The sequence below is a fragment of the Athene noctua genome, chromosome 6, assembly GCF_965140245.1.
Source record: "Athene noctua chromosome 6, bAthNoc1.hap1.1, whole genome shotgun sequence".
Taxonomy (NCBI): domain Eukaryota; kingdom Metazoa; phylum Chordata; class Aves; order Strigiformes; family Strigidae; genus Athene; species Athene noctua.
In genome coordinates, this window is record NC_134042.1 from 37,516,670 (window position 1) to 37,529,145 (window position 12,476).

At 34.3% G+C, this 12,476-nt stretch overlaps 1 protein-coding gene across 3 annotated transcripts in view; it reads left to right on the plus strand.

Moving 5' to 3' along the window:
* The window catches only part of VRK1 (VRK serine/threonine kinase 1), a 35,277-nt gene that overhangs the window by 7,890 nt on the left and 14,911 nt on the right, over window positions 1-12,476 (plus strand). For 2 of the 3 annotated variants that reach the window (XM_074909279.1, XM_074909281.1), the window contains 9 exons: window positions 355-410; window positions 4,703-4,772; window positions 5,167-5,254; window positions 6,683-6,791; window positions 6,936-7,028; window positions 7,980-8,112; window positions 9,379-9,499; window positions 11,095-11,153; window positions 11,452-11,630. In XM_074909279.1, coding sequence (XP_074765380.1) covers window positions 355-410; window positions 4,703-4,772; window positions 5,167-5,254; window positions 6,683-6,791; window positions 6,936-7,028; window positions 7,980-8,112; window positions 9,379-9,499; window positions 11,095-11,153; window positions 11,452-11,630 — 908 coding nt within the window. The remainder of the gene's footprint in view (window positions 1-354; window positions 411-4,702; window positions 4,773-5,166; window positions 5,255-6,682; window positions 6,792-6,935; window positions 7,029-7,979; window positions 8,113-9,378; window positions 9,500-11,094; window positions 11,154-11,451; window positions 11,631-12,476) is intronic. The other variant, XM_074909280.1, reaches the window with a different exon arrangement.

Genomic DNA, 12,476 nt, shown 5'->3' on the forward strand with positions numbered 1-12,476 from the left:
GGCAAAAGAGTAGAGGGAATGTGTTTCTCATCTTTATGTCTGCAACTGTGTATGTTCATCACAGTCCTAGAAAATGAAAGAAATGCTGTTGAGTAGGGAAGAAGTTATTGAATAATAAAAGGCCTTTATTTAGTAAACTGTTGTCCTCAAGCAGAAGGGAGAATGCAAGACCATACCATATAGACTAGTCTTCCCATATAGAGTCATTCTCTTAGCAAAGTTTAAGGTACTGATATATGTTCATGTCAATACTTCATTGCTTTCTTGTTTGTTTGTCCATGCTGCATAGCAAGTAAGTATATGTTTTGTGACAGTTTCCTCTCCTACTACTAATAAATGCTTCCTTTTTAACAGCTGATGTTAATTCTTCAAAGTCAGTTGGCAGTGATGCACCTTATGTTGCAAAAGTGGTAAGAGACCATTTGAATCTACTTCACAATTTGAAAACGTTTGTTCTAGAATAGCATGTGTAATTTAAAACATCTTCTGAGTGAAAGTAATACAGTTACATAGTGCTGTTTAAAAGTAAGTGTGGTGATATAGAGGAACGCTGCTGAGAATTGGGAGTCCTGTCTGTGGAGGTTGATAATGGAACATCAGTGGAGTTGAAAAAGGTTCATGAAATGGATCAGATTCTGTTTCATCTGCTGCTTCCTGTAAACAGCCCAAATATCACAAAATGAATGAAATCTGGCTAGCTTTTGGAGAATTTCTGTGATTATGCAGTGAGTCTCTGAACTGTTGCTCACCGCTGGATGTTGGTAAGCTGACAGATGGCTTGGGAGTAGAAACAGCAAAACTTTGATTCCCGAGGTCCCCACAGATATCAAGTCCTTTATGTGTTTTATCATAAAACACATACGTATTCTAATTTCTATTGAATTAAAATGACATTGAAACATAATTTTTTAAACCTAATGATTACAGAGAAGAAGCATTGTTGATTTTTATCCCATTGTAACAAATCAGCAAATTCTTTTTATTAGTTGAAATTTTCTTATATTTTTAATCTTAAAATTAAAGAGATTTAACTTGATTTGGCTATAATGTTCTCTTCCTAAGGTATAAAGTATTTTTTCTTAAGGTTTGTTAGATTATTTTATATAGATCCTACTACTATGTATGATTCCCTGATACAGTCTTAGTAAAAAACCTGAGAATGTGGGAATACCCGTAGTAGATCCAGACCATTTATTATCTTGGTGGTACTCCTGGTCCTGTGACAACAGCAAATAACAGAAAACTGTGTAAGAGCTTCACAATGTAAAAAACTAGTTTTTCAGAACAATTCAGAACTGCAGCGTTTTAATCTTTTATTTCTTAAGCTATATGGTGATAGTGAAATGCTTTACCACAATATCGGGCCGCTTATGTAAATATGGTAATACTTTTTAACATTTGTTCCTGAAACTAAAAGATCAGGTTAATTTAGAATTAAATACATGTTCGTTAGTATGTGCCTTTAATCTTGATATTTATATCTGCTGACTACAGGAAATTATAGATTACCGGTTTTGATACTGTTCAGACACCCCAAGATACTGTTGGTGATGACCCTCTCTCTGAAATGTCACTTGCTGAAGAAAGCACTGCTTATGATTCAAATGTCAAACTACCACACTTCCCACATTAGCGTACTGCTGCTGCTGCCTTAGGTGTTTGTGGGCAGGGCACGCAGACCAGCAGCCCCAGCCTGCAGCTCTTGCATGGTGGCAACCTGCTTTTGTGTGTCCAGCCTCTGCCGTGGAGGGCAGGGAGTGTCCCACTGTGCAGGAGCTGTGGCCTGTAGAGGCAGGTAACAGACATTCAGGTCAGCAGCAGTGGCTTGCCTGTGGGTGGCATGGGCTCCTAATGACTGGCTTCTGCTGAGTTTGGACTGATCAGGAGGCAGAGTGCCGTTTAACTTTCATGGAAGAATCCAGTTTGACTTGCTTGGAAAATCATCAGATAAGCATTATTTTATGCTGTGCATAATTGCTGTCCTCTTTCCCTGAGTTTGAAACCTGTCTACCTGCTGCTCCACATTGAGCTCTGAATATAGGAAGAGTTGTTGTAACTTTTGGGTTGCTCTTATACTAGATTCACTTTGTTTCAGTTATTTGTAAATACCCCCACTGCTAATCTCCCAGATGACTACTCACTTTTAATTTGTCTTTTATAGTTTTGTCTTTATGGCAATAAAGAGTAGCCCCAGTCTTTGTGCTGCCCTCACAAATGACCCATAACATATTATGCCTCTACAGTCTAGTATAGCACAACTACAGATAAGGGCCTATTTTCTGATGCCTGGGTGATTCCTAGTTGATCCATCAGCTGAAGCAAAGTGGTTAACAGCTTTGAACATTTATTAGTGTTTAACAAAATATGTGCTTCTATAGTAATGTTCTTCAAATTAAGCTATTAAAGCGGAGTGGAAATTAGCTTAGTCTTTGACATATCCTCATAGTATTGATGTCTGAGCAGTATGAAATGAGTCACAGTTTTTATTAAAAGAAATGCTTTTTAACATGTGGACCTTTCAGATGTCATTGTTCAGGAGTGGATGTAGAGTTTAATAACACTTCATTAAACTGCTGACTGAAAAAGACCAGAATTCTTAAAATACCATGTGAAGAAACTTCTTGGGTTTTGACACGTACACAATAATCCCTTTCATTATGATATCTTTTCTAATTAGACTTTAATTTCAGTTTTGTAAATCATATGTTTAGAATGACCCTGGGCATAAAGTTGTAGAAATTTGTGTTTGAAGTCTTATAAGATGACTAGTATGGCAAATATTGGACATCATTACATGATACTTTTTAACACAGCGTATGCATTTATTTATCTGTATATAGCATTAATGGTATTATGGGGAAGCAGCTTCATAGTCAACATGAAGATCTGTTTTGTGGTTAAATCATTTATTCATCCCCTCAAGTTTGAAAAGATAAGAGATTTTTAGCATTTGCTCTGACTAGAGTAAGATACATTTTTTTTTCAGTGCTGAGACATAATTTTTTGTGGAATAATTTATTTAAAGATAAATATTTTAAGAATTTTCAACACCTACAGGTTTTTGCTATATTTTAGTAAGAAAATAACATTCTTCAAACCTGTGTGAATTGAATCAAAATGATATATATAATTTATATCCTAATTTAGAGTATTAATGAATTATGCTACACAGAAACAAGTGAATAGGTCACGTAACATTTGTCTGAGCTGAAATCTTATACCGCAGCTATTTAACCCTTCTCTTCTGTACATGTAATCTCTATATCACTAACTTGTTTTGATAAATAAACTAACTGAAAGTAGATACGCATGTACCAAACTTTATGTGCATTGATCAGTTGGTCTAGTTGTGAGGGGTTTTTTTTTCAGATTCATGACTTGAGTCTGAATGTTGGTCCCAGAAGGAGGGGCAGGAAAACTGTTACCTCCCCTTCATTGTTTATCAAGGCAATACTGCTGGAGAAGGTGCAGTGGAGATAGGCAGTAGCTTTGTAATCAAGTGTCCAGGCCTAGGAGTGGTGCCTAAGCTGGTATCTGCTCTGGTTCTGACATCTTTTTACTCTGCCTCTGAGCTAGTACATCAGATGCACACTAAAGCCCGTGTTCATCAGTGTGTTTGATCTCTGTCTTGTTTCGTTAATGTCGGACGGCAGTAAACCTCTGTTAGCTGAGTGGTACAGTCTGGCCTTTAGTAATTTTCTGGATCATTGCATCTGCATTTAAAAGTTAAGAAACATTTAAGAATGATGGTGTATATCTTAGAGCCTTTGTTAATATCATGATTGTATTTCTGGGTTTCTTTACCAGTAATCTCATACTTTTTTTGTTTAGATTTTTAAGTGTAGGATATTCCATAACAGGTATTTTCACTGAGATAGAATGAATTTGATCATATGTGAGTAACTAGACTAAAATAAATGGCTTAAGCTTATCTCAAAATCACTTAAAAATTGCAAGAGTTGAAATAACTTTTTTAATTTTCTGCACTAAGTTCTGGAAATGTAGAATCAAGGTTTCTGCCCTTTTGCAGTACTTGCATATTTCAAAGCTTTGGTGTTTTCAAACCAATTTCTCTCTTGCACTTTACTTGTAATGTGTGGTTACCATAGATTTGTCCCTAGAAAATGGAGCTTGAAATACTTATGTTAGCTTAAATACAAGGTAGACTCTGAAGTCAAAATAGGTGTCATTCTTCTAATTTACTTTAAGAGAAATTGTGAAATCCTCTGTAATTTTTACCTTGATCAACTAATGTATGAAGGGAACAAAATATGTTCAGGAAGACTTAACTTTTCTTAAGATTTTTCCATCAATTCATTTCAGGTGTTATTTTAGGCTCACTAATGTCTATTTCAACTGATGAAATCCAGCTTTAATCTGGAAAATCTGAGATAATGAATGTTGTTTAATGTTCTCTGGTAAAATTTTGCTGCCACTTATTGGTAATATTTCTATACATTTCAATTAATTTGTTGTTCTTTAATCTCTTGTTATGGGAAAGGATTCTTTGATGCCCTTAATGTTAAGGAATTTATAACAAAAATTTTAGAGACAACCTTCTCTTATAAAAGGATCTTATTCTATTGACTTTATCAGCATGGTGTAGAGTATTTTTATAGGATGAATGTTACATTTTGTGAGCTTTTAATAATTATTAGGCATTAACACAGCAGTTTTTAACTAATTTTAAATTGTCTTAAAGGAACCCAGCCAGAATGGACCTCTTTTTACTGAGTTAAAGTTCTACATGCGAGCTGCTAAGCCAGATGAAAGTAAGCAGTCTATTAAAATGTTTTTAATGAACTACAAGCATTTAGGAAAACAGAGCCTACAGGAGTAAGGTCAAACTTTTAAGAGAATCTTTAGGTCATTTTCAAAATTGTTTTTAAATGAATGAAATCTATTTCAGACATATAGAAAAATTAGGATTTTTGTGTAGGATGCTCTTTATAGTTGTGTTGATGATATTGTCTAAATCGAAACTTCAGTTGAATATCTGTCCCTGCAATGGATCCACCATTAACTTTCCAGTATACTTTGCATACAGATTTCCATGAAATAAGCAGCTCACGTGTATGCAGAAACTGTAAGTGATGCGAGTACTTCCTTCTTACATAAGTCTCTACTGATGCAAATTCATGAACTTACCTTTATTTGTATTTTCAGTTCAGAAGTGGACTAAATCCCATAAACTGAAATATTTAGGTGTACCAAGATACTGGGGTTCTGGCTTGCATGAAAAAAATGGAAACAGGTGAATATATATTTCATTGGCATATACTGGGATTTATTTCATCCACAACCACTATGCCTTTTAACCTAATTTACTTTATAAGATGTGCTTACCACCTATCTTCATGCTGTTCATTCATGCTACGAAGTTTCAAGTTCATAACAGGGTGTGTTTAAGGAATAAATAGATAAATTTTAGTTGCTAGTTATATTTGTGTCTATTGTATTCTTAGTGATTTAGTTTCCATTTGTCTTGAACATAGCTGTAATACAGTGATGCTATGTATGTGGTTTAGAAGCTTTTCATATGTGAATTAAAATAGAGTTGACTGCTATTGTATAAGTCTGAATAATATGACTACCTTTAAAGTTTTTTCTTGTGTGGTGTGCAATTAAAGAGTATTTTCACTTACACATATAAAGGACTTAGTGCTCTCTGTAAATCTATTCTATTTTCCCTAGGGATAGCTTTTTTGCTTTATCTGTGAGCTAGAATAATTGCTAGTCTCATGTTAAATTTGTCTTAAGTCTGGAGATAGTTTTTAATATCGTTCCATGTCATAGAGAGTTTTTGTTACTTGGTCTTGAATGTTATGCCTATTTATGTAACAGTCCTTGTTTCCTGGTAGGCTTTCTCTATAAAGCTATGCTGCAAAGGACTTCTAGTTCTGGCAGCTTATAATAAGTCAGGCTTTTTTGTGTGCACCACTACATAGGGAAGTTGGTATGTATGCCCTAGTGTGTCAGAAATACCATTGTTTCAGTAGATCCTCAACTTTAAAAAAAGAAATCTAATGTTAAAAAAGCCTTAATTTCGAGAGGCAAAAGGAAATGTAGCAAAATTATATTATTTTTCCCCCAGATAAACTTTTCTTTCCATCCGGTCTTTAATGCGTGAGATTGTTTATTAAAGCTACTGAGAACTTTTACAGTAATAGAACTAGTTTGGCTATAGCAGTGAATATTCAGAACACCTTTGGCAAGTGAGAGATTTTTGGGTTTAATAATAGGTTAAAAAAAGGTTGTAATAGATTTCAAGAAACTAACTTTTTTAAAGTAACCATGTTAAGTCACTTAGTCATTTTTAAAGTAAAAATGTATTTCTGTAAGTAATTGATGGCTGGTTTTATCTATAGTGAATTACAATACAGATATATATTTTTTTTTTTATGTGGGTACTTGTTATTGTATTGCATAACTAGCCAGGAATAAAAAACAGTTCTTTTGATGGACAGACTTTTGACTAGGTGATATAAAAAAGTTAAGAATTTATGTGCATTAAAAAAAAGTCAAGTATTTCCCACATATTTGTGTTCTGTGTACCTGCAGTTTGTCTTTTGAGAGATGTTTTCAATCAGTAATTTGGACAAATAACACATAGATAAAATACTCTCCTGAGTACAATTCAGTAATTTTTCTGTTTTTTTTTTTTTTTTTTCCTTGAATTCAGTTATCGATTCATGGTAATGGACCGATTTGGCAGTGATCTTCAGAAGATGTATGAAGAGAATGCAAAGCGATTTTCCCATAAAACTGTACTACAATTAGGCCTGAGAATAGTAAGTTTAAAAAAATAGATGATATATTTACAATTTGGCTTCTTCATGTAAGTCTCTCAGTTAAATCAAACTTTTGGGCTGAGTACAGGTCCTCTGCTGGATGGAGTTGGGTACTGCATTTATATGACTATTCTGTTTTATTAGCTTGATATTCTGGAGTACATCCATGAGCATGAATATGTGCATGGAGACATCAAGGCCTCAAACCTTCTTCTGAGTTACAAGAACCCTAATCAGGTATTTCAGATGCATTTTATTCCTCGTGTTTGAAACCTTCTATTTGACAACACATGGAAGTGCTTTGAACCAGTGAAATCTAGCAGAAGCTCATTTTTAAAAATGTCTGTGGTAACAGTATTTCTGTTTGTCATTTAATTTATATCTAGTTCATATTCTATGATTTTTTTATGCATTTTGGTGGACAGTTATAAAATTGACTATTTGTCCTAAATAATATTCTAGAGAAATTCTCAAGATTAAAAAAAAAGATTCTCAAATAGGCATTTGCAGGTGGAAGCTTAAAATTATAGCACACTGGTAAATTATGTTTGCCTGTCTGCATTGTTGTCTCATTCCTTTGTTGAAATCTATCATATAAGTGTACCGTTACTTGGAAAAACTGGTCTTTTAAGTGTTGATTGTTCCATCTGGTTTACAGAAGTCTTTCATTTTTTTGCATCTTTAACTTTCTTTACCATTCAAATAATGCATATTGGAGTTTCAGAACTATGTATTTCTTCTCGCCTAAATGTTTTAGCTCATGAAATAAGTAAAATAATCTCAGTTCTTTTAATATAGCTGTGGTATTAGTGAGAAGTCATGGTATGTAGTAGTGTTCAAATGGGACAGCTGACTTTGAAGAGGGTAGGACAGTAAGTGGATTTATAGTTCTATGAACATTACCTCTTTTTTTCTTTTTTTCCATTTATTCATACTGGTAGTAACTTGTTGATGTTACTGTACTTGTGCACTGCATCAGCAAGAAACTACTTCCAGATCAGGCTGCTATATGGAAAACAGCAAAACCTGTCTAACACGTTGTTTTAAAATCATATGTAGTAATCTCAGTAAAGCACTGAGAAAGGATCATTTAAAGTAAAAAACCTCAGATTTTAATTACATTTATTATTTGCATTTTTTTTGTATTTATATTTCTTTAATTTTGGAATTCTTTGTGAAAATTGCTAGGTGTACTTGGTGGATTATGGACTTGCCTACCGATACTGTCCTGAAGGAGCTCACAAAGTCTATAAAGAAGATCCTAAAAGGTGTCATGATGGAACTATTGAATATACCAGTATTGATGCACACAAGGGTGTGGGTAAGGATGTAAAACTTTGTTCTCAGCAATAGGCATTTGTGCATCCTCTTTATAAACTCAAAATACTTTATCTGCTGCATTGAGTTTTGTAAACAACCAGGTTCTGAATCCATAAAAATGCCTCTTTCTTCTCTATGGATCATGCTGGCATTTGTATTTTTTTCCATTTACTAACTCTTTTGTCACTATTAATTTACTGTATTTTTAACATAACTTCATTAAATAGATTTCCTCAATTTATAAAGGCTTTTAAGATGTTTAGTGTATTGCTTTTTATTAACTAAGTAGAAATGGAATAGTGCTTATGAGATCTTGATAGAAAAACAGGCCCTGTTTTCAGGAGATAGTTTCTGTTATCGACAGAACATTGTTCCTTCATATTTTGCAAAAATTCACAATATTCTTTATCTTGGTTATGGCTTAATATTTATGTTGTTTTTAAACAAAACTGCATTTAATTTGGAAATATTTCATAATTTTGCCTATAGTCACTGAGTATCAAGAGGCAAGAAGTGAGAAAAGGTGTAATGTGAAAAGGACCAGGTCTGTGACTGATTAAACACTGAGGATTTGTAGTGAACGCCATTTTTTTTCTGCATTCTTAAATTTTATTATCATAAAAGTGTATCCTGCAAAAACATGAGTTGTTAAAAATTATTATTTACTTCAGGATGAACTGTTGCACCTATGCTTAAATGACTTCATTTGCCTATTTATACTTCTGGTGTAGTCTGTGGTCAATGTACCATTGGATGGTTTTTGGGTTTTTTTAGCAAGGGTTAGGGATCTGATCTGTTATTGTCCTCTGTTCAGTTTTTGGGCCATGTAAAATATTTCAGCATTGTGGAATATTTTTTTCCAGGAGATGGGGTTTTAGCACTATTACCTTTTTATAGAAGAAAGGAAGTAAAAACTGTTTTGAACAGAAAGTCAATCACTTCACTAACTTGCTCTATTTTTTCCACAATCGGAGTACTTAAAAAGCTTCACAAATTGGGATAAGTGCAGCATGGCATATCCTTCAGTAGAAGAAAGAGCTTGATAAAGGATTTGAAAATGAAGTTATCCTTCTAGATGTAGGAACAATATTTTTTCCTTTCTTGTTTTCACGCTAAAATAAAGGAATAAGTAACAGATACAGTAGTGTTACATTGTTAGCATTAGCTTTCTATTGTCTTAACATATTTACAAATTTTAACTGTTGTTAAACTATGCGTGCTTTATCTGCTGTTGTGGTTCTTTTTTTATGTGTGCATATATATTTAGCACCATCGAGACGTGGTGATCTGGAAATTTTGGGTTACTGTATGATTCATTGGCTTAGTGGCCATCTACCATGGGAGGATAATTTGAAAGATCCAAATTTTGTTAGAGACTCAAAAATCAGGTGAGAAACTGCTTGTTTTCTTTCTCTTTTGAAATAGAAAATAGGAATGAATATGTCTTGATGTAGAAATGCCTTGTACTTTCAGCATGTGCTCTTTTGGTGAGTAGGCTATTGTTTTGTATACCCCCCCCCCAGTTTCCCTTCATTGTCTCATGTATCCTTGGCTTGTAATTAGACTTGTACTGTTCTACTCTGTCATCTTTTGCGTGTGTGAGATGCTTGTTTATCCACTACAGTACTGTCACTTTAGAATACTGTCATGGGCAAGCCAAAAAAGCACTCTTAGCAGAGGCAGAACTGAAGCACGGAGTATGAGGAGCCATTATAACACCATGCTCTGAAGTCAGCAGCAGGGAGGAGAACTAAAGGTGGATCTTAAATGTCTCTGAGTATTGTTCCAGCTAGAGTGCTACTAATGTGAGATTTCTAATTTTTTTTGTCCCTCTTCCTCACTGTTACATTCCTTTATCTTCCTCCCACTTCCAGTTAACCCTCTAATGTCAGATATTTAATATTGTCATGGTTTAATCCCATCCAGCAACGAAGCACCATGTAGCTGCTTGTTCATTCCTCCCCTCTCCCAGTGGGACAGGGAGGAGAACTGAACAAAAGTAAAACACATTGGCTGAGATAAGAACAGCTTAATAACTAAAATAAAATATAATAATAAAAACTATATAATAGCAATTAAAATAATTAGAACAAAAAGGAATATAACAAAAAGAGGTAAATAAAACCCAAGACAAGTGATGCACAATGCAGTTGCTCAGCACTCGCTGACTGATGCCCAAGAAACAATTCACCCCTCCTGGCCCACTCCCCGCAGTTTATATACTGAGCATGAAGTTCTATGATACAGGGTATCCCTTCGGCTAGTTTGGGTCAGCTGTCCTGGCCATGGTCCCTCCCAGCTTTTTGTACACCTGCTTGCTGACAGAGTATCGGAAACTAAAACAATCCTTAACTTGTTGCTTAGTAGGGCTTATTCTAACTAAAACATCAGTGTGTTATCAACATTGTTCTCACACTAAATCCAAAATACATCACTGTACCAGCTGCTAGGAAGAAAATTAACTATCCCAACTGAAAATAGGACCAATATGAAGAAAGCTGTCTCAGCATAGTAGTTTCTGTCTCATTAACAATTATTTGTTACCTGACTTGTAACACTTAGGCCTCCATCACTTAGTGAAGCTCCACCCTTTCACCCCAGATATGGTTTTGGCAGGGGATCTCCTCTGAATAATATCAGTTAAAGAGTCCTCTAGCAGGAAGAGGTGAGAGCATTGGTACATGAGGATTTAAAATGAACTGGTTCTTTTTCTTCAGTCCTCTACTTGCTTGCTTTTATAGGAATCAAAAACTGTTGAAGAAAAATTTACCATATTTCACATAGCCTGTCTGGCATTTGTCATGTTCTCAAATGTACTGCACTCATAAAAATGGCTGTACTAGGTCATACCAAAGGTTTATGTAGTAGTGTTTCCTGTCTGTGACAGTGGCCCAAGCTTGGGTACTTAGGAAATCTGTCAGAATAGACAAATATTCAAACTTTGAAAGAAATAATAGTTGTGAACAATTTGGTTTTTTTTCAGATGTAGAGATAATATTTCAGTTTTGATGGACAAATGCTTTCCTGGGAAAAATAAACCAGGTAAGAGGAACTGTTTTAAATTAAAATACTTAGATTTGGCCTCCTACATTTTTTTTACGATTGACTGTTTTCTTCATTGTAATGAATGTGTAAAAAAGTGATGCTGTCATCGCTGCGTAATGAATCTCGGTATAATTTATTTTCTAAAATACGTTGTAGTAAAGTCATAATTATGAGTTTATAAATAACATTTTAAAAATAGCATAAGTAGTACATGCATAATTTCTGACTTTTGTGGTAAAAATGAATGATTAAAATGTTTACAAATAGAAATTAATTGGAGGTACCATTTCTTCAGATGAAATAGCCAAATACATGGAAAAGGTGAAGCTACTGAGCTATGAAGAGAAACCTGTTTATCAGCATTTTCAAGAAATACTTCTTCAAGGTCTTAAGGCCATTGGGCAAAAAGATGATGGAGTACTTGACTTTGGCTTGTTCGAGAATGGAGACTTACAAACAAATCACATGCGAAAGGTCTTTACTCAAATTTATGTCAGCTTTTAATGCTTTTTTTCTTTTTGTGCTAAATAAGAGTTCAAGTATGAAGTAAGAGTTCAAGCTGGAAGCATGTGTCATAACTGCATCTAGTAGGAAATACTTAAACATTTCACTATTTACTTCCTACTCTTACGTGTTATTTTTCTAACTTCACTAATTATTATTAAAACTTAATACTTAATGATGTTTATAGGTGTGCTTTCATAATAGATAATATCTTGGATAACAGAATGTGTGTATATAGTTGTAATGACATTTGAACAGATGAACATTCGGTTAATTACTTATTTTCCTTAAACTGGTAAAACTCCAGATGGGTCAAAATACATCTAAGGTCAAATAAGTCTAGTTTTTGTTTCATATTAGTTTCCTTTCTGTGACTAGTTCAAAGCTTAGTTTTAAGTATACATCTTGATGCCAAGTATTTGGTTCTGAAATTCACATACTGAATTCACTGTGATCTAATATGTTATTTATGAGTCTGAAGTATAGTGGTAGGCTAGGGTTATTTTATTCGTTGCATTTAAAAAGTGTTTAAGGCTAGATTTGGACTGCCATTTGAATACAGCATAAGAACCTTTTAAAAGCCTTAGGGAAATTGTGTGTTAAAACATGTTTTTAAATAAAAAGTAAAAATGGTCAGATAATGGAACAAGGAATCATAGAATCACAGAATGGTTTGAGCTGAAAGGGACCTTTAAAGGTCATCTAGTCCATACCCCCTGCAGTAAGCAGGGACATCTTCAACTAGATCAGGTTGCTCAGAGCCCCATCCAACCTGACCTTGAATGCTTCCAGGGATGGGGCATCTGCCACCTCTCT